This window comes from Brachyhypopomus gauderio, chromosome 3 (assembly GCF_052324685.1).
Source record: "Brachyhypopomus gauderio isolate BG-103 chromosome 3, BGAUD_0.2, whole genome shotgun sequence".
Classification (NCBI taxonomy): domain Eukaryota; kingdom Metazoa; phylum Chordata; class Actinopteri; order Gymnotiformes; family Hypopomidae; genus Brachyhypopomus; species Brachyhypopomus gauderio.
The window spans coordinates 40,266,840-40,294,199 of NC_135213.1; the positions used below are offsets into that span (position 1 = coordinate 40,266,840).

Here is a 27,360-nt window from a genome sequence, read left to right on the forward strand (position 1 = left end):
TTGAACATATAATTTAATTAGCATCATTAAATTGTAACCTATAACAATGTATGCAACATAGACAATTAATCCATCCAGGTTGAGCAAAGCATGCACAGATTATGGTCAGTAATTATTAACAAGTAGCGCTTTAGATGACAATTAAATTGATTCTCAGTAGTTACATTATTGAGTTTAACATTGATTTTGTCCATAAATTGCGGGAGCTGTTTTTAGAAACACGAGGAACAGTTTCAATCCAGTGTGCACTAGTGTCCCCTTACAGGTTTAGCCCGTTTGTCTGCTGTCTGGCCTCGGATCTGTACGTGCTATATTTACTGCAGGACACAAGCGTATGTTGTTTAGGTGCTTAAACATTTCTGCACACCAATGAAATTGCTTTAAAAAAATAGTAAAAATGTGATTGGTGAGATAGCAGCCATTTTCAAAAGGCAACATTTCTGTTCTGACTGACACAACCCAGCAGTTATTACGTATGCAGCTTGCTACGTTTTGGAGAAACGGCACGATGTTGTTTACGACTTTATCACACGCCAGCTCATAATTTCCTAGTACTGTACACATAAAAAAAACTTGATGACGATGTTGCCTTGCCTTGTAGCTATACACATATAATAATATGATAATGAACACATATAACAGTGCTACAAATTTATCAATTTTTTTTTTTTTTACAAAATAAACTTTATTAGACCATTCACACGAGACAAGGTAGGCCTACCGTTTGATCCTCTGTTTACTTAAAAATATTATTATGTCAATGTTAAACTTTTATCTTGGATGTATGAAACATTACAAAGTCAGTAAAATACATTCATAGCATATACAATCCAGCCAAACCTGTAACTACACAGAAACTATAAATGATTCTTCCGGTCTGAAGTGCATCTCAAGACAACCCCTCCCCCTGCTCAAAAATAAATACATTAAAAAAAGATTTTGACCTCTACCTGAATAATTTGAAAAAAACATATATACTTATATACTTAATTAGTGCAGCAATAATGTTGTAAACAACGTTTGTGGAACTATAAATAATTTGTTCGTATCTGTAAAAACGTGTAATGTTGTGATCTTCATGCATCTAGTTAGCTTTCTTCAGCCCAGGAAGTGTGAGTTCATACCTAGTGTGAAAAGACAGACATAAACCTTAGATGGATGGCAGATCAGATGGAGATGTTAAAGATATTAAGCAAATGAAATGTTTAATACTGGGCTACGCTCTGCACCTATAACTAGCTAGCGGCTCAAAGGGTGAGCAGGTATTATGACTGCTGGAGGTTGTATCTCATCAGAGAAGTGTGTTTAAATATTTAGGTTCTGGTAATGATTCGTTATATTTTATTTCAAGTCAAGAGTATGAAAGTGTCTCATCTGTGGTGCTACAGAGTATATGTTGGACTCAAAATTAATTTAAGAACTTTTGCCAAAAGAACAAATAAAGACTGTGGGGGCAGTCATGGTCTGGTGGTAGGAAACCGGTCTTGCAACCAGAGGGTCGTGGGTTCGATTTCCAGGCCTGAGGCCATGACTGAGGTGCCCTTGATCACGGCACCGAACCCCAACTGCTCGCCAGGCACCGGGCTAGGGCTGCCCACCGCTCTGGGCATGTGTGCACCACAGCCCCCTAGTAATTACTAGTGTGTGTGTTAACTGCACAGATGGGTAAATGCAGAGGACAAATTTCGATTGAGGTGAAAATCACAATTGACAAATATGGCACATTTGACAAATAACAAAGATTAATATTTTCTAACCAGTCTATGGAACCTTTCAGAAGATCAATTTGGGACAAATCGATTAGGACCTGCAGACAGAGAGCAGATAGCAGTTACCAACAACTATGAAACACAAAGCTAAGCATCTCATTTGCTGGGACCAGTTTGCACCCCCAAACCCAACCCACCATTCCGATTTCCTTCCGCTCCCTGGTGTGAAACATTCGATTGTTCTTCACAGATACGTCCAACTTCCTGGTCTTGGCATCCTCCAGTGGTACTGAGAAGTCAAACCTGAGCAAGTATGACAACACATTTACTACTCAAGTGAGAGTACATTTACTACTCAAGTATGACAACATGTTTACTACTCAAGTAGGAGAGCACGTTTACTACTCAAGTATTAGAGCACATTTACTACTCAAGTATTAGAGCACGTTTACTACTCAAGTATGACAACACGTTTACTACTCAAGTATGACAACACGTTTACTACTCAAGTATTAGAGCACATTTACTAATCAAGTATGACAACATGTTTACTACTCAAGTATGACAACACGTTTACTACTCAAGTATTAGAGCACATTTACTACTGAAGTATGACAACACATTTACTACTCAAGTGAGTACATTTACTACTCAAGTATTAGAGCACGTTTACTACTCAAGTATTAGAGCACGTTTACTACTCAAGTATTAGAGCACATTTACTACTGAAGTATGACAACACGTTTACTACTCAAGTATTAGAGCACGTTTACTACTCAAGTATTAGAGCACGTTTACTACTCAAGTATTAGAGCACGTTTACTACTCAAGTATTAGAGCACGTTTAACACTCAAGTATGACATCACATTTAACACTCAAGTATGACAACATGTTTACTACTCAAGTATGACAACACGTTTACTACTCAAGTATGACAACACGTTTACTACTCAAGCCGTTGTCTGTTAGCCTGTCGGCTACGCCACTCCACCCCAAACATGTGAGGAAACATCTGAAGCAGCTCTCACTTTTCCTCGAACACGGGGTCCACCGTCTTCCTCTTCACCTGTGTGCGCATGCGACTTTTCCACGTCTGCTCCGGCAGCAGGTAAACGCGAACATAGGTGTCTGAGCCGCTGTCACTACAGGGGAACAGGTTCCTAGCAAGATAGGGCAAGGGCAGTCATTTATATTACCACCACAGGAGCTGTTTAGCGACTGAAGATAATTTATGTCATGCAAAAAACACTAAATGTGAATTCAAAACAATTACCATCCTCATTGGTGCTCATCATTTGTTTTAAACGCAGTCTTTACATTTAGGGGTTACTGCACAGTGAGCACCAGTTCTTTCATAGATCACGTTTATCTGAAATTCTCCAGCCCACCTGCAGCCGTTGATGGTCACTATAAGCTTGTTCCTCAGGGTGGCATAGCGGATAGTCAGCTGGATCTGGCCAAAACTGCCCTGGTGGTTCATCAGCGCTCTGTAACACACACGTAACACACATTTTCACGCAATTTGTGGTCTGTTCCAAAATTAGGTCGACGGTACATGTAGGTGTTTTCACTCTGGCCTTCACTCCGGTAATTCTTAAATAGATCAAATGTGTTTCGTTGGTGACCTCTAGTGGGTAAATGAATATATGCATTTTAGTGACAAAATCACAAGACCAACAATATACAGTCAACAAAGTAAAACTTCTGTGTTTTGATGTAGTGTGAAACCTAGCAAACACAGCGCAATATGAGTTTAGACAACCCAGACAGGCCATCAGCTCTGAGGACACTCACTCTGGGTACGGGACACTGTTGGCCAGGTCGAAGCGCGAGGAGGCGATTGAGTTCTCCGACAGGATGCTGTGCGAGTCGTAGCGGCGCATGCGGGACGGTGTGGAGGGGCCGGATCGTCTGCCGTCCAAAGTCAGGAAAGAGCCTCTCCGGTGGGGTTGGTGCTCGGCCTGGAGCCCGTTGGAGGAAGAGCCGGCCAGGGTGGGGTTGGCGGAGGCCGGGTTGGCAGAGGCCGGGTTGCCATTGATCGGATTGGCGGAGGCCGGGTTGGCCACAGCAGGTGCAGGGATCTGCTCGTTCTGTGCAGGCTGGGGAGCAGGTTGTTGGGTTGTTGGTGTTGGGGGCTTCTGGGACTGGGGGGGTTTGGCTTGGGCAGGTCTGCCCCGTCGTGGCTGTGCTTCTGGGGCGTCGGGAGCGTTGGGCTGGGGCTTCTCCTGTTTCAGGGCCTGGGATGGGTAAGAATGAGCTACTAAGGGACCAGGATCTGAGCCCATTTGCATACAAAGACTCAGTATATTTCTAGGAAAAATCTGATAATTCTAAACCAACAACCCAATGGAGGTACACTGAAAATGTATAAAACAAATAAGTAAATTTAAAAAGGGAGGGATAAATGCATTTAAGTCTTGCTGAAATCTGTCTAGTACCTCTCTACACTCTCCTAATATATTATGGAAGAGATGGGGAGCTTTTTTCGGTTTGTAATGTGTCTTTCACAGCAGCTCAGTGTGCTGATCTTAGACCAGTGTGCTCACCCTGAGAATGGCCTTCAGCTTGAGCTGGCTGCTGGTTCCGGAGCGCTCCAGTGGGAAGCGGTGGTCCAGGGTCAGGTCCGAGTCTTTGAGCAGGCGTAGCAGAGGCATGGTGAGCAGACCCAGTGATGTCTTCTTCTCCGCCACCATCACCTGAAATCATGGAAATGCTCTTGAATTATGATTATGGGTTCAGCAGGACCTCAACCTTCTCTGTGACTCTTTTTTACTCCTTTGTGATTCTTTACATCATATTTTTTGTATATCTTACAATATCACCTCTAGGCAGCTGTTCCTGGAACTTACAACCTTCCTTCAAAACTGGACACTCAAAGAGATATTTTTCCCCCCTAGAGCAACAATTTGAGTGACAGCGCTTGGGGTATAAGACTAGTCTATTTGAAGAAGTTTCCTAAAATAAACACAGCCCCTTCAGTGAAATAACAGCTTACCTGGATAGTAAGCACCTGGCTTTCCACATTATGCACAAAAAAGGTGAAGTACTCCTCAAACACAGGATCTCTGGAGGCGTACACCACCTCGAAGGAGAGAGACATAAACATGTAGAAAATTTACATAAACATATAGACGTATCTTCAAAGAGAGGCTTACATAGACAAAATACTTTCACATACTCCAACAGGGGGCCCTAAAGTACTAAAGTCGTAATCACTGGGAAAAAAGGCAGAAGGAATGCTAACACAGCCCTTACCTTGCTTTTCTGGCTTTGCTGGTCTATGGATAACTTCACGTAAGAGTTGGGGTTGTTTGGCCTTCGGGTGAGCTGCAGTGCGGAAGCAAAACCCAGAACTGAGAACCTCTCTACACATTTTGGGAGTAATTAAACATTTTTTTAGAGGCACTAAGGAAAGAAGTCTTACTTTGTCTGATTCTAATGCAAGGTGAAAATGCCATATATACGTTTGCTGTCCAGATTATGTATTCTGATCTTTATGCTTGTTTCACCACCTAGTTACAGCCATTTCTATAAATATCTACTGGTATGGAAACCAGTTCAACAGGTTCTACAAGAGATTTTCAAACCGAAATGTAAAACAGAAACAAAGTTTAGCCCGTGCTAGTCAGACATCACAGAAAAGATGGCGTGACTAGAGTTTTTTCCCCCATCGGCCTGCAGCCGGTCTCCCGTTTACTGCCATATGTCTGCATTCCTGATCTATGACAGAGAGTTAAGGTTGAGTGACGAAAACTGCACCTGCATATCAAACTCATTTAATGGGAACCAGGTCAGCGTGAGAAGACTGACTATCGTCTGCTTTTTCAGCATTTCTATCATTTTCTTTAAAGCAGAACTTGCCCGTCTTAACTTCTGATCTGTTCTAATGTTTCTTGAGAACCCCGATTCAGATCTCAGAAGGAAGGGGGGGGGGGGGGGTAGACACACAGCGCACTCATTCAAACAGCACGGACGTTCAGAACACGGAAACACGCTGACGCCTATGGCCTGCCTCCAAACAATTCCTTGTGGGATTGTTCAGTCCCCAGTACAACCACACTGGAAATCTGAAGACATGTGATTCTGAAAGAATGGAAGTTCACGGGTACGGAGCTGGCCTGTTCAGTGGAGAGTTCCCACAGAACCCCGAACACTACACACCAAATCTCAAAGCCAAATATGAATCATCTACCAGGATGCCTGAAATCTCTGAAGCTTTTTCCAGACAAATTCACTTTATATGACTAAGTAACTGCAACAAGCATCAGGCAGTCCTTTTGGGTGTCAGCTAAAACGGTGACCACACCTTGTGTGTCATGAAATCATGGCGTTTTATTAGGTTGTAGTGTTAAAGCCAGCAGAAAGGGGCATTGTCACAGAAGCACTCTTGGAATACCCTATTATATTAGAAGTAAAAAACAAATAAATAAAACACCAAATAATAACAGACATTTTACAGAGTGTTTAAGAGAGAGGACAAACGTGACCATCAACGAGTGAATCCTGACGTCTCACCTTCAGCTCCTTGGGCTGTTTCCCACCCTTATCAGGCTGGCTACATTCGCTCTGGTCTTTCTGAAGGCAGAGATCATAAGTAAATCAAAGTATAACCACAGCATACTTTTATTGTCACGGTACGATATATAGGAAGACACATAGGCTGCTCCATTATTAAACGTAGCTGAAGTGTAAAAGGCAACAGAGCTCCGTGTCTGTTGAACACTCACAGGCAGGTTAGAGGCGCTGTCCAAATAAACAGCCAGCATGGCACAAGCACAACCATCCGTACTCTGAAAGGTGAGCAGAGACAAAACACCAAAGCCCAGTCACAAACTAAAATGTGCTGAACACGGTCACCTATTCTATTCAGCAACTCCACAGGGAGATAACGCACACAGATCATCGCTTGAGGTCCACAGGGCACGAGGACGGTGGTGTGTGCGGTTACCTGTTTCAGGAGAGTCTCAGGAGACGGTGGTGTGTGCGGTTACCTGTTTCAGGAGCTCCGGGTCAGTCTGCAGAGAGAGCCACTGCAGTTTCATACGCACTCTTCCACTCTTGATGTTCTGTAGAGTGAACCACTGCAACACCAAAGGTCAAAGGTGAATTCATCACACCAAAAGGTCAAAGGTACATTCATCACACCCAAGATTTGTTCATATTTTCATAAAAGTGTTTCCCAGGTTTGTGTGTGAGGTACTTTACATCTTGACTATATAAACAGACTACCCCAAATTTCTAAACTGTAACTGTAATTAATGCATTTATACATACATAACTGTCCCATACAACATATAATCCTGCATGTGTGTCACTCTCAGCCATTGTGCCTTATTTTCCTGTTCTAAAAATGTGATGCATGGGAGAAAACATGAACTGTGTGTAGTTTCATGCTGGCCGGAAATATTGATCTTCCGATGTGAGTTCTCCAAAAGCTTGTTCAGACCTTCAGACTTTAATGAACAGCCCAATCCAGACATGCATGCGTGTCACATCCACAACACACAACTCTACATTTGTGATCTCAAGTAGATATTTTTGGATTAGTGGTGGTGTGAAGAACTCTAATGGGGTCTCGTTCTCATCAGAGGGAGACGCTGATAATCACAGTCTGCCTCAACATTATCCTCCATCTCACACACATTTTGCTCATCATTTTCTCTGTCAAAGTTCTGTGACAAAACCTCAGTTGCAGAAAACCTTAGAGGCCACTTTCAATTGAGAGGCAGCATGCAGAATGAACACAGAGCACAGAGAGAAATTGTTTAAAAAGCTACTGGGATGCTACTTCCTCTCCAACATTACGTGAACTATCAATGTCCTCATGGAAACCATATTTCCTCATCCCCCCAAACACAGGAAATATCAAAGTTCTTCTTCAGGTATGGGTTCGTTAGATTATGGCCTAACAGCAAAAGAATTATTTTTTAAAGATTATAAAATTGTCAAAGTCAAAGTCAAATTTATTTATATAGCGCTTTTCACAACACACGCTGTCACAAAGCAGCTTTTGTGTATTAATTGTATATTACAGTGACCTTAGTATCATACAAATCATCCAAATATGATTATCCAAGTATAATAATAATGCTGCCTGGGGTAAAAGGTCACGGATGCCTGACCACAGGACACTGAAAATATTTCAGCATGTTGATTTTATGTTTACTCAATCCCCCCCCCCCCCCCCCCCCCCAAAAAAAAAACCTCACTCACTCACTCACGTTCTCTGAAAACCTTGCATAGTTTGCTTCAATTTGTACATCTGTACTACAATCTGCACATCTTTTCTGAAAATGAGGTACTGAAATGTGATGAGGACATCCGATTAAAGGATTGCATTTTCCATTCCTGGTTTTTCTAGCAAAGCCCAAGTGCTAGCATCAAACATATACGAACCTTATCTATCTCCTTCTCCTTCTTCACCTCTCCAAAGTCCAGATTAAACCTGTAGAACGCAACTGCACATCAGAATTCATTCATGCTGCTCTTACATTAAATGAGCTTTTGCTAGTGATCAGAAAGTGTGCTCCTCGTGTAGCATTAACGCTTCGCTTCAAAACCAGCTCTCGTCACCTGCCCAAGAAGTCGTCCTTATCTTTGTCCTCATCAAACAGCTCCACTTCAAGCTCTTGTCCAGGGGCCTCATGAATCACAAACTGTACCACGAAGAAATGATCAATGACAATTCAACAGGTACAGATAAAAATAAATAAATAATAGCCCATTGTCTGTCACTTGATGCTCATTACTTTGGCTTAATGTAATTTTGAAGAGAAGTATAATTGGACTGTGGACACCTCGAACATCTCTCACCTCGTATACCTCGTTCCAGCGAGGGTTCAGGGTCTCTTTAATGGTCTTTGTTTGGAAGCGTTTGTTTCCCACCCTTAAAACTGCATAAGGATCAGACGTGCCCTTGACTAGACCCATCATCACTGTGTCCATGGCAACTAGATCCTGGGCCTCAATCACGTGAACACGCACCACACCCTTCAGTGACCAGACAAGCCCAGTTATTATGAGCAAGGAATGTTAGAAAACTACAGTTAAGAAGGATTATCAGGAAACTGAAATAAATGTTCAGGTTTCTTGCAGCAAAACACAGGAACATTACTTGAGAATAACTGTGTCTGTTTGATATAATTTGGTTCACTTAAGGAATGGTCCCGTCTTGTCTATAGAGGAGCTTGTGACAGCAGTTTTTTTTGGCTTGTACCAAAGAGCAACACACCTCAGTAAGCTGGTCAAACAAAAGACTGCACCTGGGACATGGAGGTTTGTGTTTCCATTGTAAAGGTTGAGAGCTGTAAGTGAAACTGGTGTTTATTTCAGTTGTACTCACGCGGGGAAGAGGAAACCTCATTTCATCCACCTTGACTTGATCTATCAGCGGGAAACACATGCGGTTTGGCAGGACCATGATTGAAGCAATGGTGTCCAAGATGGCCGACTCGGAAAAGGGACTGTGGAGAAATTAATGGGTAAAAAACATGTACAAAATTTAAACCTGCGTAGACCTAGTTGACCTGTTTAGACCTAGTCGGCTTGCGTAGACATAGTTTACCTGTTTAGACCTAGTCGACCTGCGTAGACCTAGTTTACCTGCATAGACCTAGTTTACCTGCGTAGACCTAGTCGACCTGCGTAGACCTAGTCGACCTGCGTAGACCTAGTCGACCTGCGTAGACCTAGTCGACCTGCGTAGACCTAGTTTACCTGCGTAGACCTAGTTTACCTGTTTAGACCTAGTCGACCTGCGTAGACCTAGTCGACCTGCGTAGACCTAGTTTACCTGTTTAGACCTAGTCGACCTGTGTAGACCTACTTGACCTGCGTAGACCTATTCGACCTGTGTAGACCTATTTGACCTGCGTAGACTTTGTCGACCTGCGTAGACCTAGTTGACCTGCGTAGACCTAGTTGACCTGACCAACATGTTGCTATGACATTTAGGCAGATTTGTACGGGATATTCTGGACATTCATCAGCCGTGCAAGGTCATGGTGTTACAACTGATGGACCTCTGACTAAAATATCCTGTTGTTCCAAAAACTACACACATACTTAAATACATACACTTGTATCACCTATATAGAAACAAACATAACATGAAATACCGTAGTGCTGGACTGTCCAGAAGATTTGTCAGCCCCGTCCAGTTGATGTGCAAGGTCTGAGGATGTAAACTGGGTTACAGGCCTCAGAGTGACACTGAAGGTCCTAACATAAGTTCAGACTAATATTGTCTACATATAATGAAAATGTAACTAACAGGGCGGCGGATGAAAAACATGGTAATCCCTCCTACAAGTGGGGCCTGACCAATCAGAGGCTGGAGAATCACACGGAGCATCCCCTGAAGCTGAGAAAGAAAAACAACAAACATCTCATGGGTCTCAGATAAAAACAGTCTCACCTATCTGACACCACAGCAAAAGTGCTTCATTTATTTCATCACATATTTGTGTATAAAGCAGGAGTCTGCCTCTATAAATACATGAAATACTGCCATCATCCCCCATAAAATGACACGGCACTTCACCCCATTAGGCGAGACCTGGTCAACAACATTTTAGGACACTACAAAATTCATAGTATATTTCTGCCAATGATCTGCAAGCTTAGCAGTGTATTTGAAAAACATACTGCATACTAAATATGCTTTCAGAGCAGGCAAATACGGCCCAGTTTTATAAAGCTATTGGGAATGGAAGTGAGGTTGGGTTTGGTGCACATGCACACCTGTACACACACTGTTGATGGTGCAGTGTGCCTCCAATCTACTTAGATTTATTTATCACTTTAAACTCCAATCAAACAGCAGGCATTAGGAAAACCCCCATCAGAAATGTGCTAATGCTAATACACCAACATCACAATGACAAGGTAGAGTCAGCCTTCTGAGTCACTGCCTTGGGCCTCGAGGAGAGGCTTCACCAATACGACAACACCACAGCACACTGAGCAAACACGCCCAGCATGTATACACAAACAAGTAGAAACAGCTACGGCATGACACATCCACCACGTGGAATCATTACCCAGGGAGACTGGTGGAAAAACCAACCTGAATCTCTTTGACTCCTGCAGAGACGTGCTGCTTAACGTCTGCCTGAATGTCTGGGTCTCCCACGTAACTGGGAAGAATTCAAAGAATATCGGAACAATGGAAACACTGAATGCATGAGAATGTTCAAACAGCCACAGGTCCATGAACAAAATTATATACAAATGATGGTGTAGATGTGCACAGTTTGTTTGAATGATGTTTCCACAGGTCCTACCACTCACACAATGTTGAGGTCCATGATGACTTCCCTATTGTCTACTTCATGTGTGTATACTCGTATTCCTGTAACTGTTGGGGCCTGAAGCACAGACAGCCATATATGTCTATGGGTCAAATATCCATATCTGGACTTTGTAAATAAATTACTTTTTTATACCCAACATTACAAAAACATTCAAAACTATTATAGCAGACAAGCTATGAGCCTCTATGAACGCTCCAGAACTCTCTAAATACAATCATGACTGCCCATCTGCACATCACAGACTCCAACTGCTTTGGCTTCAGTATGGGTTGATTATTTGATTGTGAATATTCCTTTGCACATGTCTTCCACCTCACTGTGGAGATCATTTGACTGCAGGCTGTAGGCTAGAGGAATCCCCTCCAGTGATTTTCTGCACCAGAAGTGATTCATCTCACCTTCTGGCCAAAGTGGACCTTAGTGAATGTGAAGGTCTTTAGGTGGACGCTGGAGCCCCGGATGACAGGCTGGATGTTGTTTTTAAGAAGCTTTTCCATATACATGTCGAAGAACGGCCAGGCCTGAAGAAGGATCTGAGAAGAACACAGAAGGAACGTATGCATGCTAGAAAGCACTGTGATTTTATGATTGTGCACTGTTAGTGCACAGACACAAAAAGCTTGTGCACATTCTGAACACTATCAAATTAATGGATCTCAATGTGGCCTTTATGGAAATGTTAAATAGTGCAAGTTAGCATAAAACCTGAAAAACTTTTTAAAATTACACTTTGCCTCACCTGTCTTTATATTTTGATAGCGTTCATTAATATAGATGTTTTCATATAGAAAATAAAGTCTATACATCTGTCCTGTGTTCTGTAATCAGAAACTAAAAATGGGCCACCTGTTTTAAGTCAAATCATTTCTACTAAAGGAGGTGGTTTTCCGGGCCTGTTGGGTTATGTTGTGTGTGCACAAACACACAGCAGACAGCAGCTTAGAATAAACACTAAGTCTGCATGTCTCTGGAGGGGCTTTGGGGGAAAAGGTCTGGATGAGGGGTGCAAGATTGAAACGAGACCTTCTACGACAAGAAGGTGTTAGCAAAAACAAGACAATGAATTACAAGGATCTTATTTGCTAATGAAGGCACATATTTGACCTTGACATGGTTAGAATATTTCACAAGGAGCAAAACGTTTTACTAGAGGCCAAAGGCTTATGATCATTATGGCTCATGGTATTACAGCAGAGTAAAACCATCCTGCAAAAGGACCTGATGGAAAAACTCCAACAATCATTACGTTCATAGAACTCCATAAAACAGATGAGGCTACCTGGCAAAGTGAAGAATTAACAGACATTTACAAGGTTTCTAAAGTTATGAAGTCATTAATGTGCAAGATGCTACAACTACAGTTTTCATTCATTGCTGAATGGTCTGATGAACCTGCTTGTACATCCTTCTCAGATAGTTTAGAAGAACAAGACTGCAGAGGGCCATCACTACAGGATCAGGGTCATGTGACCATGTGGTCATGTGACCATGTGGTCATCACTCTGTCTTACCTTGTTTAACCATGCGGCTTTCTCCACATCACTAAAGTGAATCTGTTGAGAAACACAAATGAAATGAGACAAATGTGAAAACAAATGTAACTACAGCACTGCATGCAGGGCTCCCTGTGTTTATGCACACGCACACACACACACACACACACACACACACACACACACACACACACACACACACACACACACAATCCTAACCAGAGCGTGGTATTAATCATCATACAGAATATGACTTTACACTCACAAAACTGTGTGCAGATGGCTTGGATAAAGTTTTTTTTTAATGTTATTTGCAAACTGCTTGAAAATGTCCCTCAAATGTTACTCCTGGATGTCTCAAACAGAACTCACACTTCCATGTACAATTACACACAGCCAATGGGGAACATGATAGATAATGTTTATCTATTCATAACACTTGCTAATATAAGAACACAAGGGATGTAAATGTTAACTATGTAATCCTAACTGAATATTAATCTTTTTCTATATGCAATAAAGTCATTGTGTTGAAAGAAAACCTGTTAAAACCAGCATGAAACACAAAACATGTTTCTACTACAAACGTTTCTGGATTTCTTTACACAGTTGGAGTTTTGAAATCAGTATCATTGTGGTGTTAAAATTATTTTGTTAAATATTAAACCTCATCATAAGGGAAGAGTCAAATAAACTTTTCTGCCTATTTACCACTACTTTTTCAATTGATTTCATACATGCAAAGTCAATGCACTTTTGGTCTGAGCCCAGTTCCTGGTTAGAAGTCATTAGCCAACATTGAAATGCATGTAAGCCAAAGCTCTCTAGTGTTGGGCAGTGAGATGACCTGATGCTTCATTGCAGCAATATGCCCAAAATGTCCAAGAAATACCATTTAGTGAGTCCAGGCTCTATAGACAAAAAAGGCAGTGGAGCAGTGCTGTCTTAGAGAGAGCACTACCAACAGAAATACAAAATCACCATCAGTTCAGAGGGCCTGACAGTCAGAGGCCCAGTTGGAGCATGACATGTGCAGTTGTGATTACTAGACATTTCATGTGTGTAATGAGCACACAAGGCATGCCTGTCACAACAGGTGGTGGCAATCACCTGATGTCTAAAAGCCCAAAACACCAAGGTAATTCTCAAACACAAAACCTGCTTTGCCTGTGATGTTCCCAAGCAACAGGAAGGTCACACCCCTGAAACCTCACGAGACTGGAATTAAAGAGGTGGATGCAGATTTATACTGCAAACAATGGTGGCGTGAGATTCAACATCATCACATTCAGTCGGGCTATAGGAAACAACACTCTTAGGCTTCTGGACAGATACCCACCCAAGCTGGCATATTTAATGCCTTCATTTCAGTTTTAATAACACAGGACTCGTTTTCCAAAAAGTCAATAGCCGTGTCTATCCGCAGGTCCTTCTGTTTGCGGTTTTGGCCCCACAAACTCCACATCACCAGAATGAGGAGAATCCAGCTGACGCTCAGTCCCAGAGAGCCGATCAAATAGACCGGGTAGAACACCAGAACCGCTTTGCCCATGTACACCAGGAACTCCATGATGGACCTGTTGACGTCGCTGGCACTCAGGACCTTCTTGTTCTGCGCTTGTTCTTGGACCGCGGGAGCCGCTCCGTTTGCGCTCGGTGAACTCATTTCGCCTTGTGTGTGTCAATCGTGACCTCGGTCTCGGCGTGGTGAAGAAACGTGTCAAACGTCCGTCCAGAAACTCATCCTCGGACACGCGCGTGGCGTGAAGTGGTCCGCGTCTCGCGCGTGGTCACGGGTGGAGCAAGTTGATCAACATCACACCACACCTTCCTGCCGATCGCTGTTTAATTGAGAAAATGAAGGTGCTCGTTTTAAAAGTGCTCACTGAAGGCAGATGTCGTGTTTGTTCTTCCGTGTTGGGTGCATGAGTGTGTGCCTGCACCTGTCCCAGCTCTCAGGTGGGCACGCCCGTGTGCTGCACCACGCCCGTGTGAGAGCTGCAGGTAGGACAGCAGGGACACACCTGGCGAGCCGCAGGGAGGAGGGAACACCACTCCACCTCTACAGGGCACCGAGCACCTCACGGACGCGGTGACTGAACACAGCAGTCGGAAACACGATATCTTACATTGGGCTTTAAGCACCGCTGCAGTGGGACAGTCTAAGATCACCTACAGATGGATTCGTCCGATCTGTGGCGTGTCCTAGTGGGTGTCGTTAAAAACAAAAACCTCCGATATTAAATCGAGTTTCTTTCATCATTTCGGGGACCTCACACAGGTTCTGGTGCTGCAGGTTTAAATAGGAGACCTTGTTTTACTGTTAGTGTGGTCATTACTGCCCTCTTGTGATTAAACACACACATCACACCACCAAACACGTCCAAAACTATTCAACAACACGAGGACACCCCGATCAACAAAAAGTATTTGTACGGGCTGTACTGTGTCACACTAATGCTGGAGTTATTTCTAAATAACAAATAAACCCTCATAAGTGCGCAGCCGCGTTTCCACCAATCAGAGCTCGTTCCGCGAGCAGGGTTGGTTTCCTTGGATACCGGGATGACAACAACAACTTCCGCAAAGTGCTAGAAATGAAATAAGGACGGCGAGCAGCTGTGAGGATGATGAAGATATCGGTGGGATGAAGGTGGGGTGGCTGGCTCAGCTAGTTAAATAACATTATAACGGGTCAGTTAGTTAAATAACCTTATAACGGGTCAGTTAGTTAAATAACCTTATACGGGTCAGTTAATTAAATAATATAATAACGGGTCAGTTAGTTAAATATCTTAATAACGGGTCAGTTAGTTAAATATCTTAATAACGGGTCAGTTAGTTAAATATCTTAATAAAGGGTCAGTTAGTTAAATAACATAATAACGGGTAAACACCGGACGGATCAGTCACACTGAAGCAGAGGCGCGAGAGTGTAGCTCGTGCACCTGCACGCGAGAGTGGCGCGAGAGTGTAGCTCGTGCACCTGCACGCGAGAGTGGCGCGAGAGTGTAGCTCGCGCACCTGCACGCGGCTCAGGTCGTGAGTTGTTATTAAACAAATTAAACTTGTTACATGTATTTAAAAGAACACAGTGATGCGTTTATAACAGAACCGTTTGAACCGGAACCCTGTCTGAACCTGAACCCGTTCTGAACCTGAACCCCGTCTGATCCTGAACCCAGTTTGATCCTGAACCCTGTCTGAACCTGAACCCGTTCTGAACCTGAACCCCGTCTGATCCTGAACCCCGTCTGAACCTGAACCCCGTCTGATCCTGAACCCCGTCTGATCCTGAACCCCGTCTGATCCTGAACCCAGTTTGATCCTGAACTCCGTCTGATCCTGAACCCCGTCTGAACAGCTGGACTCAACACAGCGGTGCAGTTGAGCGGCCTGAGTTGTCACCATGGAGACGAAGGTAAGCCGTTAGCATTGACCCAGAGTAACTCAACTACCCACACTGAGGCAGTTAGCTGGGGCAGGTGTGTTCGTGACATGAATTAAACACGTTTCAGTACATATTTCAGTACTTGTTTCAGTACATGTTAGTACATGTTTCAATACTCTTATCTGACAGAGCGTGATGTATGAAAGGTGGTTTGTGTATTACACACGGAGCTGTGTAATACACAAACCACCTACAGTTACTTTATCTTGGTTTTAATAAAAATTTAATATAAACTCCATGTTACTATTTAATTGGGAGGGTGGGGGCAACTTTTGACCTCACATGACCAGCATTGACACACCACACTGAAGATCATCACCTGGAAAGCATAGGAATTGTAGACTGCATTTTGGCTGTATAGCCAGTTTACATATGCTGCTTTCATATTCAGAAATGATGAAAGCCAGCATCTTTTATGTTAGAGGGAAGGTGAACACAGAGTTGCTCTTTCACAAGAGCAGAGTGAGGATTAGTTAGTGGGCAGTGATGAGGAGAATGATGTTGATGTGAACCTGAATGAGAATTGTAACAGGTCAGAGTCAGGTACAGAGGTAGAACCAGAAGAAACAGGTTAAGGTGTTTTATAATAAAAAGTAATAAATGTTTCATATGTTGTGACATTCTATCACAATCTTATAGGGAGACCGGGTATGGTTGTAACACTTTTTGTTTCAGCACATGTAACTCACTGAATTTTTGAGCTAGAGTTCTCAAACTTTTACACAAAGTACACACATTTGTTTACTACAAATGGCACCAATTCAAACCTCTATTCAAATATCACAGCCCTCATGAGTTGATGTCAAATACATGGTGTTGCTTTGTTACAACCTACCCCACTAGCGGGGTAGGTTGTAACACATGCTGGGGTAAGTTGTAACAATTAGACAAAAGAAGCAAAAACAGAGGCCACACCACACATTTTTAAAATAAAATAACAATCCAGAACAATGTCTCTCTCTCTCTGACTGACCATAACTGACCATATCCACGTTCTGTTTTACTCAGGAGTGTGTGTGTAAATTAGTGTAATAGAGCAAACATATTTAACAATATGTATGCTTAATGAACACTCTAATACAATGAACCTGTAGGTAGAACATATAGGTCAAATATTAAACAATGTCAATGCGTGTGTGTGTGTGTGTGCGTATGTGTGTGTGTGTGTTTTACATGGCATTGTTCCATGTGCCTTCACAACTGATCTGACTGACTTGTCCTTCTTTGTGACCACATCACATGATTTTTTAAAAAACATTTGCAGGCACACCTCTGTCAGTCTCTTTTCTACTGCCTAGGGATTCTTTAAAATTATTAAAAATTAAGGAAGTTTTCATAGTTGTATTGTAGTGGAGGACGTCTAAAGGACTGTATGTGCTGGTTCTGATGTTGGGATGCGCGTTGTATGGGGGGTGTCAGTAAGAACACCATGAAGCGGTTGTCTTCTTTCTTTTAATCTCTTTATTAAACTCCACACTTCGATTACATGCGTAAGAGTATCAATTGTGTTTGTGTGTGTGGCCTGTGAACACAGAATAAGGCTAATCAACATACTGAATTAACATGACTTGCAGTTTTCAGCTTAGCATGCTAATCGCGATTAGCATGCCAATCTAACAATAGTTGCGCATCAACACTCCAACATACAAACTTCGGAAGTACCTACTAGCTAGTTACCTCAACACTTAATAACAATGTACGCACTCAACTCCTCACATGCTGTCATCTTAAAGCTGTGATCTAGCCAACTGAAGCAATAACTTGCATGAAGCAGCAAAGCTGAACGTATGCGCTATGCTCCGTACAAACTGACTAAACTGCCTGCGAAAGGGGGTGGGTTTAGGCTTCAGTGCTAGAGTCTTTCTTACATGTATTGCTGCATTCAAGTGGTGTCGGTTTTATGGGAAAACCGAGTTTCCCACCAGAGTGCACGACATGAACACCCTCTGATGTCGGAAGCTGAAGTCGGACACATGGAGATTTTCGATGCAGCACGAACTGCCTGCCCGAGTTGTGACGTAAACGCTATTTCCAAAATGGCTGAACAATACATTAACAGTAAGATGCTAAATAATGATGTACAATTCGTACGCTAATTCCAATAGTAACGTTATTTTTAAACCTCTATTATCAACACATAGTTTTGCTGCATTTGTGTTCAAAAACTAAAACCAACAGCTAATGTTTTGCTGACAGAATATCATTTTTTTTTTTTCACATACATATAAACAGTTATGAATAGTGGCAGCTACTGTTAAGTATCGTGTACATTACATGATGAATTGACGTGTATGCAATTTGTAAATACTGATGATTAGCCAAACGACGAACAAACGTTCGACAGCCTCCATTTTACTTTCATTTCACACACACAAACCACATGAACGCGAGCAAGTCGCGTGAACGAGTTTCACCTCGGAGAAATCTACTGCCCGACTTCCACTTGAATGCAGCATATGTAACATGATGGTTGTAACACGCTTTAAAGCTGTGTTACAACCCACCCCACCTCTGTCAGCCATTGTTTAACTAGCTGTATTTTCAAGGTGATTAGAAATTAACAGGGGTAAAATGCATCACAATTTACCTGAGAAACTACAGTTTAATGTAATATAATTCATATGGTTTTATCTACAATAGTATAAGTACTAAACAAAATATAATCTTGATTCAGAAATTTACTTTCTCACCTCAAAATCAGTTTTTTCTCGATGGAATCTGCATGTGCCTGTTTCCAGCCTTGATATTCACAATATGATGAATATGAATGATCATATGACTCCTATCTTATCCGTGATGGGTGGAACTGATGGTGTTACAACTCTCCCCATCTTACAACCACACCCGGTCTCCCTATATCATAATTCTTTATTTTACATTTCATTAGGTGGGCAAAACAGATGTGGCATACATCTTACTACAGGCATATGTACCTTACCTTAGATTCCAAATAAAAAGTAGAATTGTTTTAATTTAACTGTTTAAATATTGGGTTAAATATATCACTACATATAATCTGGATTCCCTTGGTCCAATTTTCAATAAAATGTAGTTTTTGGAAAAAAAAATTTGGGCTTTTTTTATGGTACTTTCCATAACTGTGCATACCCCCACTAAAAAAATTATTTTATTTTATTTTTTATATTTCCTTTAAAAAGCACTATTTTTACATAGTTAAAACATATTCACACATTTTTATCATGGTTAAATAATAATTCATGCAATAGACGTTACCTAGATAGTTAGCAATTAATTCATTTGGCATAATCTTCCACTACATTAATTTACAGGGCGCACTTGGGAATGAAAAACCACATAAACCACAAGAACATTCTGTTGGTGTGTTGCCACAACTTCCAAAGGTAAGACTTTAGTCAGATTCAGAAGGAGCTGCTTTCTTTACGCACTTATGTATGTGTTTATTTATTAAAACCAACAATTCCCTTGCGACGACTAGGTTCGGACAAAACCCAAGTGGCAGGAGTGGAGACCCACATTCACCCTACCGCCACCAGGGACCCGGGAGTGCTCGGACCACGGGGTGTACCCCGGGACCTCCAGTAAGGGACACGCCGGTGATATAGTTGTGCTGTAGTTTAACATTGTCCAATTATCACCACTGTGATATTAAGGCACAATCATACGATTAGATTAGGAGCTCAGTTTGTATTATTTTAATTACCATGTGCTTTTGAGTGCTTATTAAAGTTACCGGTTATGTTCCTATAAGGGGATGTAGTCGGAGCGGGCCTGCGGCAGAGACGGAGTTTGGGCCGGGACGAGGAGCAGGACCAGACCGAGTGCACCAGGACCCGACGCGGTACCGTGAAACCCCCCAAAGATCGCGAGCACTTCCGCAGGGCCCTCGTCGGCATCGTTATGTGCGTGCAAATAATTCACCGCCTTTTTGTAAGACTGGTTAACGTTCACTAATGACCGCATGTATTCTAGTATATTAATGTAAGTATTGCAGGCAGCAGGAGTCTCCTACCTGGGGGAGCATCACGGCTGACAGCACCCCACCCACCTGCGGCTCGCCCACAGCCACCGAGAAGGACGTTTTGGTAAGAAAGTTCTTACAGCATCGATTTGACATGTCATGCTCCACCGTCGATAACGCTGCACATGTCTCCTGTACTCCATCGTTAAAAAGTACCTGAAACGATTATTTCTCTACAGCTTTCACTTTTTTCCATTTCATTTTTTTTCATTTTACATCTTTTTTACTTTGGTTGGTTTGTGCTTTGCCTTTCAGAGATATTGCTACTACATTCAAAACGGGATTGACACAGAGCACGTGGCACCCATGGAGGAGTCCTGGCTACAGAACATCCTGAACCTGGTGCCGAGCCACCTGAAGAGGCTGTCGAGGTCCGTCGAGGTCCTCTGTGATGAGATGAAGGAGGACTATCTTCTGAGTGTTAAAAAAGCCATAGGTATAGCAGCCCATGTTAATGTCTCAGACCTAAACAGACTTTACATCCGTCCAAAAGACTGCGGCAGTTTCTTTAGATTAAACTCACACTGTCAATGAGATGTATATAGATAATTCGTTTAAAGTATAAGTTAATTTATCTTATAAGGTATCTCTATACAGATACCTGTCCAATGAAAAGAAAACATTCATGATTTAATAGATTCATTTAATAGTTTATTGTTATCTGAAATGAGCTGAAATGTTCTGTCTGAGTTTGCTGAGTGTGACTGGGTTCCAGTCACAGCACTGACCCTCCTCTCCCTTCACAGTGGACTTTGTGCTGCGAGACCCAAGAGAACATGAACAAGAGGAGGTCAAAGATCTCCCCCCCTATAGAGAAGAGTGAGTACGACTGAAATATCAAAACACACACACACACACACACACACACACACACACACACACACACACACACACACACACACACACACACACACACACACTAGATTTGAACTGAAACAACATTTCATATATAAAATATAGAGTGGTAAGTAAGAGTATTTACATAATTATTATATGAAATAAACAGATATTACAGCCTCCCTTACATGCAGTTTCCTGGCAGTCATGGTCTGGTGGTAGGGAACTGGTCTTGTGACCGGAGGTTCGTAGGTTCGACTCGCCCCCTCTTTGTTTTATTTAAAAATGTCTTTTAGAATGGAGGTTGTGCCAAAGCCGTGGAAGAAGTCCTTCCATCAAGCGCGGAAGAAAATAAAAGAAAACCTCCACTCCTTCACCCCTACCATGCTGTCTGTTCTGGAGCTGTGGTATGTCTCCTTCAGGTGAGTTCACCACCTTCAGCCCACCATCATGGTTCCTCATGCTGACAGTCATAGGACATCCTCTTCATTGAATGAGACGTGATTGTTATGCATGTTCACGCCCTCTCCTTCCGTCTGCCCCACTGTCTGCCCCACTGTCTGCCCCACTGTCTGTCCCACTGTCTGCCCCACTGTCTGCCCCACTGTCTGTCCCACTGTCTGCCCCACTGTCTGTCCCACTGTCTGCCCCACTGTCTGCCCCACTGTCTGCCCCACTGTCTGTCCCACTGTCTGCCCCACTGTCTGCCCCACTGTCTGCCCCACTGTCTGTCCCACTGTCTGCCCCACTGTCTGTCCCACTGTCTGCCCCACTGTCTGTCCCACTGTCTGCCCCACTGTCTGCCCCACTGTCTGTCCCACTGTCTGTCCCACTGTCTGCCCCACTGTCTGCCCCACTGTCTGTCCCACTGTCTGCCCCACTGTCTGTCCCACTGTCTGCCCCACTGTCTGCCCCACTGTCTGTCCCACTGTCTGCCCCACTGTCTGTCCCACTGTCTGCCCCACTGTCTGTCCCACTGTCTGCCCCACTGTCTGCCCCACTGTCTGTCCCACTGTCTGTCCCACTGTCTGCCCCACTGTCTGTCCCACTGTCTGTCCCACTGTCTGCCCCACTGTCTGTCCCACTGTCTGCCCCACTGTCTGCCCCACTGTCTGTCCCACTGTCTGCCCCACTGTCTGCCCCACTGTCTGCCCCACTGTCTGTCCCACTGTCTGCCCCACTGTCTGCCCCACTGTCTGCCCCACTGTCTGTCCCACTGTCTGCCCCACTGTCTGCCCCACTGTCTGTCCCACTGTCTGCCCCACTGTCTGCCCCACTGTCTGTCCCACTGTCTGCCCCACTGTCTGCCCCACTGTCTGCCCCACTGTCTGTCCCACTGTCTGCCCCACTGTCTGCCCCACTGTCTGTCCCACTGTCTGCCCCACTGTCTGTCCCACTGTCTGCCCCACTGTCTGCCCCACTGTCTGTCCCACTGTCTGTCCCACTGTCTGCCCCTGCAGGAAGCTGCGGCTTATCGACGTGGACGAATTCCACCACAGACAGGAGGCCATGGAGCTGAGTGTCTTCCACCGCTTGGTCCACAGCCATATTGAATGTGCCAAAGACGTCCTCTTGAAGAAGTGGGCTTGCAACTATTTCATTCCATTTACATCTGAATCCTTCATCTCAGCTTTAAACACACACACACACACACACACACACACACACACACACACACACACACACACACACACACACACACACACACACACACACACACACACACACACACCAGATAATTGTCCAATAAAGTAATTTAAGTCTTGAATGAAATAGGTGGTTTCCCGAGGTGCAGCACATCTTCTACCAGGCAGGCAGGAGGAAACTGCTTCCCAGCAATGCCAGTCCGTCACGCCTGCAGTCCTTCTACAACTGTGCGGGTGCTCTGATGACTGCCCAGCTTCAGAACCTGGCTCTGGACTCCATCCAGGACTACACACACCTCATAGCTCAGGACCCAGTAAGGTTTTAAAATACCCCCGTCATTCCAAACGGTCACCGTAGTTTTGTGCAGGAAAGCGTGGAACAATTTGGCTTTGTAGTTTTAATGTTTTTTTATTGACATCCTCAACATTTAGGTTACTCTTGGTTTTTGGACTATGTTTGATCTCTTTTGTTATTCCGTTGCATTTGGGACAGAATGATCCCAGTGCAGAATGATGTGTCCCAGTCCTGGGTTACCCACTAACTCCTGTGATCTCTGGCCACAGCTCTCAGTCAGGGCCTACGAACATTCAGGCTTCATCCTGCACTTGATCTTGGAGCAGAATGAAATCAGGTTTGAACCTGAATTCAAAGACTTCGAGGTCGTATTGCTGGATGTCTACAACTCAGTTCTGACGTCCGTCTCCCTGGTGCCTCGAGTGGAGACAAAATTATATTCTGAATGGGTAATGATCTTTGTCCTGGAAGTTGAAAATATATAAGTGTCATTTAATGGGTGATGTCTGAGTCTGTGTTCTTACTCATTCTTAGTCCGTTTCAGTTATTGCTCACATACAGAACAATCAAATGGTCATGTGTGGTTACCACTGTGTGCTTCACATGTGGTTCATGGGTGTCCAGCCAGGTGCAGCGACAGACGCCACCCTGAACCCTGTTGTGCTACCTGAGGTCATACAGGCCCACCAGGAGGAGGTCCGGCGGGTGATCTGTGAGGAGCGCTCCGGACCCCAGGACCACATCCGTCTCTACGACAAGTACGCCCCGCTGGTGTCCCAGCAGGCCGAGCAGGACGTGGAGCAGTTCCTGTGTGAGCAGCACTCCTTCCAGGAGATGGTGATGGAGGTGACGCGCTACCAGCAGCTGGCTGAAGACATCCAGCACAGCACCCGCAAAGTCAGTTCAAACGTGGGACCTCATACTCACACTGATGAACGTGGTGAGGGCGGGGGCCATGAAGACCCTGAGTGTGACTGTGGGTGGTCTATAGCATGCCCTGTCCCTGACACACTGGTCTGTCCCAGTGTGTGACTGTGGGTGGTCTATAGCATGCCCTGTCCCTGACACACTGGTCTGTCCCAGTGTGTGACTGTGGGTGGTCTATAGCATGCCCTGTCCCTGACACACTGGTCTGTCCCAGTGTGTGACTGTTGGGTGGTCTATAGCATGCCCTGTCCCTGACACACTGGTCTGTCCCAGTGTGTGACTGTGGGTGGTCTATAGCATGCCCTGTCCCTGACACACTGGTCTGTCCCAGTGTGTGACTGTGGGTGGTCTATAGCATGCCCTGTCCCTGACACACTGGTCTGTCCCAGTGTGTGACTGTGGGTGGTCTATAGCATGCCCTGTCCCTGACACACTGGTCTGTCCCAGTGTGTGACTGTGGGTGGTCTATAGCATGCCCTGTCCCTGACACACTGGTCTGTCCCAGTGTGTGACTGTTGGGTGGTCTATAGCATGCCCTGTCCCTGACAAACTGGTCTGTCCCAGTGTGTGACTGTGGGTGGTCTATAGCATGCCCTGTCCCTGACACACTGGTCTGTCCCAGTGTGTGACTGTGGGTGGTCTATAGCATGCCCTGTCCCTGACACACTGGTCTGTCCCAGTGTGTGACTGTGGGTGGTCTATAGCATGCCCTGTCCCTGACACACTGGTCTGTCCCAGTGTGTGACTGTTGGGTGGTCTATAGCATGCCCTGTCCCTGACAAACTGGTCTGTCCCAGTGTGTGACTGTGGGTGGTCTATAGCATGCCCTGTCCCTGACACACTGGTCTGTCCCAGTGTGTGACTGTTGGGTGGTCTATAGCATGCCCTGTCCCTGACACACTGGTCTGTCCCAGTGTGTGACTGTGGGTGGTCTATAGCATGCCCTGTCCCTGACACACTGGTCTGTCCCAGTGTGTGACTGTGGGTGGTCTATAGCATGCCCTGTCCCTGACACACTGGTCTGTCCCAGTGTGTGACTGTGGGTGGTCTATAGCATGCCCTGTCCCTGACACACTGGTCTGTCCCAGTGTGTGACTGTGGGTGGTCTATAGCATGCCCTGTCCCTGACACACTGGTCTGTCCCAGTGTGTGACTGTTGGGTGGTCTATAGCATGATCTATAATCTTCTGAAATGTGTCCATCGCCAATGATTATGCCTCAAATCAGACATTTTTATTACTTATTGTGCTCTAATCCACACACCACACATATTAAAGACATACACACACTGTGCTAGAAAGGAACAAGATTTTTTAAGTGTTTAACTTTTCATAGGTGCTCCTTTTTGTGCTGGGTTTCAACATTTCAGGCCGTTTTCAAGCAGAGTTTTCAGTTTCCGTTTTTTCATTTTTATAAGATTTTTTATGAATGCAGCTTGTAATTTTAATAGCTGTTTATCTTTATGAATTTTAATTAGTCAGTCTCCATTATTTGCATGTTTCTTATTAGTTTGCTAAATCAGATGCAGGACAGAAGGGCTGGACATATTTTACCCTAAAGGGCCTTTTTGTAAGCTAAGATTTAATTATTTGGATTTCTCTTGCTGCAATTTCTCTTTTGTTCTACTGAACAAGTTTAGCACTCTGTATAATCCCATTACAATAATTCCCTCAAGCAAAAAATATTTGTTCATGCTCTGATGGTTTTGCGGCTTTATTCCAGTAACCTAGAAAACGCTTTTCAGAGACAAGAAAGTGGTCTAGGATTACAAAGGACTCGGAGAAGGCCTGTGTATAAATTTGACTCAAATAAAACAAGGTGTGCTTTTGTTCTGATGGAATAAAAAAGACTAGTGAGAAAGGATTTCACACTCTAATACGCCTATTATAATGATAAAGACACTGGGATTTTCAAAGTGTTGTTTCCGGCGGAAGAATGCAACAAGGCGTGCATTACTAAATGAAGTTGCAAGCAGTGGGTGTGAGTTAAGTAGAAACAGACCAATATGGTAAAATGAACACTGATTATTGTTCTTTATAGAGATGCCCCAGAGTACTGTAGGCAGAATCTGGAATGGGTCTCCTACAACTGCAGTTAAGCACTGAGCCCTATCAGAGATGACAAGGTGTATGAGAGGTTAACATATTTCTGGCAGAATGACTGAGAATAGCATTCAGATGTAAGAGCAGGGGGAGTTGATTTAGCGAGCCTTGCCCTCTGAGTCTGTGATTGGTTCAGCTAGCCCGATTCCCTCTCTTTTGTTAACGTTGTAGGTGGTGCGACTCGGCATGTTCGAAGTGCACTCCCATGAGCTGGTCAGCGCCCTGGTCAAGCGTGCACAGGGACTCGGACAAAAGCTGCTGACCCACATGCTGGAAGACCAGCAGAAGTTCAATAAGAAGTACGGACACCTTCAATAACGTCCAGTGACTCATTATGCTCTTGACCCTAAGTATACTGTGACCCTAAGTACTTAAGTGGGAAATGTCATCATTAGCATTAGATTCAAAGGCACCTTGAGCCTTGTTTAGGAGAGGGTTTTTCCTCATGCTGCGTATGTTGCTGGACAGACGTAGACCTCAGCTGGCTTGGTTTATCCACGTTTCTCATGAATGTAAAGATGACGCAGTATTGTGTTCTTAGCTCCTCGTGTTTTGCATTCTCGATGCCCAGGTTATGTCATGAGTTTGAGAACATTGCTGAGCAATCCTTACGAACTCCTTCAAACACACGGGAGCTAAAGACTCTTCAGGTAATACATTCCAGTGGACGCATTCAGCTTGTTCTTTCTCTCTTTATTTATTTATTTTATTAAGATTAATTCACCTGTCACCTTGTTACTAGACATTTTTAAGTTAAATGCCTGTATTTTAAAGTATTCACTAATGAATCTCTATAAACATTTATTAGAGCTTATGTCAGCATCTGCAGGCATTCCCTGGCTCTTTCTCTGCAGGCCTTGGTACAGAAGATGGAGTTTGAGGAGGTACCCAGGCTGGAGGAGGGTCTCAGGGAGGCCAAGGACTGCCTCTGCTTCCTGCTGGACTACGTGGTGCTCACCCCGTCCCACATGCATCTGAACCGGCAGGCCTTCCAGTGGCACGCACGCATGCCGTCCGTCTTTGACCAGCACCGACAAATCGCCAAGGACAAGACGGCCCAGTTTCAGGAAGGCCTCAAGGTCAGGAGGTCAACAGCACCGCACTCACCAGCACCGCACACACCAGCACACACTCAACAACACCGCACACACACACCAGCACCGCACACACCAGCACACACTCAACAACAACGCACACACACACCAGCACCGCACACACCAGCACACACTTAACAACACCGCACACACCAGCACACACTTAACAACACCACACACACCAGCATACACTCAACAACACCGCACACACTCAACACCACACACACTCAACAGCACCGCACAGACCAGCACACACTTAATAACACCACACACACCAGCATACACTCAACAACACCGCACACACTCAACACCACACACACTCAACAACACCGCACACACACACCAGCACCGCACACACCAGCACACACTCAACAACACCACACACACACACCAGCACCGCACACACCAGCACACACTCAACAACACCGCACACACACACCAGCACCGCACACACCAGCACACACTCAACAACACCACACACACACACCAGC

The 27,360-nt window shown here is 44.3% G+C and overlaps 2 protein-coding genes across 4 annotated transcripts in view; one reads left to right on the forward strand and one right to left on the reverse strand.

Moving 5' to 3' along the window:
* Window positions 1-671: 671 nt before the first annotated feature.
* On the reverse strand, window positions 672-15,397 carry esyt3 (extended synaptotagmin-like protein 3). The gene is made up of 23 exons (XM_076998369.1): window positions 13,857-15,397; window positions 12,536-12,577; window positions 11,423-11,557; window positions 11,002-11,078; window positions 10,778-10,847; window positions 9,983-10,072; window positions 9,828-9,883; window positions 9,053-9,173; window positions 8,524-8,700; window positions 8,284-8,366; window positions 8,107-8,155; window positions 6,702-6,791; window positions 6,438-6,500; window positions 6,226-6,285; window positions 4,966-5,037; window positions 4,706-4,792; window positions 4,257-4,406; window positions 3,505-3,947; window positions 3,099-3,197; window positions 2,739-2,870; window positions 1,907-2,012; window positions 1,758-1,807; window positions 672-1,124 (listed from the first exon to the last, which is right to left on the reverse strand). Exons 1-23 carry the CDS (start codon window positions 14,181-14,183, stop codon window positions 1,085-1,087), a joined length of 2,619 nt encoding a protein of 872 aa, XP_076854484.1. The 5' UTR covers window positions 14,184-15,397; the 3' UTR covers window positions 672-1,084.
* dnah7 (dynein, axonemal, heavy chain 7) overlaps window positions 15,070-27,360 on the forward strand; it is a 113,487-nt gene continuing 101,196 nt past the window's right edge. The window contains exons 1-16 of one of the 3 annotated variants that reach the window (XM_076998363.1): window positions 15,070-15,170; window positions 15,839-15,938; window positions 19,259-19,330; window positions 19,426-19,528; window positions 19,699-19,849; window positions 19,942-20,032; window positions 20,224-20,404; window positions 20,715-20,787; window positions 21,102-21,227; window positions 22,266-22,385; window positions 22,582-22,765; window positions 23,016-23,195; window positions 23,371-23,643; window positions 25,947-26,074; window positions 26,347-26,425; window positions 26,630-26,854. In XM_076998363.1, coding sequence (XP_076854478.1) covers window positions 15,927-15,938; window positions 19,259-19,330; window positions 19,426-19,528; window positions 19,699-19,849; window positions 19,942-20,032; window positions 20,224-20,404; window positions 20,715-20,787; window positions 21,102-21,227; window positions 22,266-22,385; window positions 22,582-22,765; window positions 23,016-23,195; window positions 23,371-23,643; window positions 25,947-26,074; window positions 26,347-26,425; window positions 26,630-26,854 — 1,998 coding nt within the window. In that variant the 5' untranslated portion in view covers window positions 15,070-15,170; window positions 15,839-15,926. Of the gene's footprint in view, window positions 15,171-15,528; window positions 15,939-19,258; window positions 19,331-19,425; window positions 19,529-19,698; window positions 19,850-19,941; window positions 20,033-20,223; window positions 20,405-20,714; window positions 20,788-21,101; window positions 21,228-22,265; window positions 22,386-22,581; window positions 22,766-23,015; window positions 23,196-23,370; window positions 23,644-25,946; window positions 26,075-26,346; window positions 26,426-26,629; window positions 26,855-27,360 lie in introns of those variants that run through there. The other 2 variants (XM_076998362.1, XM_076998364.1) reach the window with 2 other exon arrangements.

Coding starts and splice junctions, on each gene's coding strand:
- esyt3 (XM_076998369.1), bottom strand. CDS start 14,183: ATGAGTTCACCGAGCGCAAACGGAGCGGCTCCCGCGGTCCAAGAACAA. Junction 10,073..10,777: donor CAGGAGTCAAAGAGATTCAG/GTTGGTTTTTCC, acceptor TTTCTTTCTCAG/CTTCAGGGGATGCTCCGTGT. Junction 6,792..8,106: donor AGGAGAAGGAGATAGATAAG/GTTCGTATATGT, acceptor TTGGTGTTGCAG/TGGTTCACTCTACAGAACAT.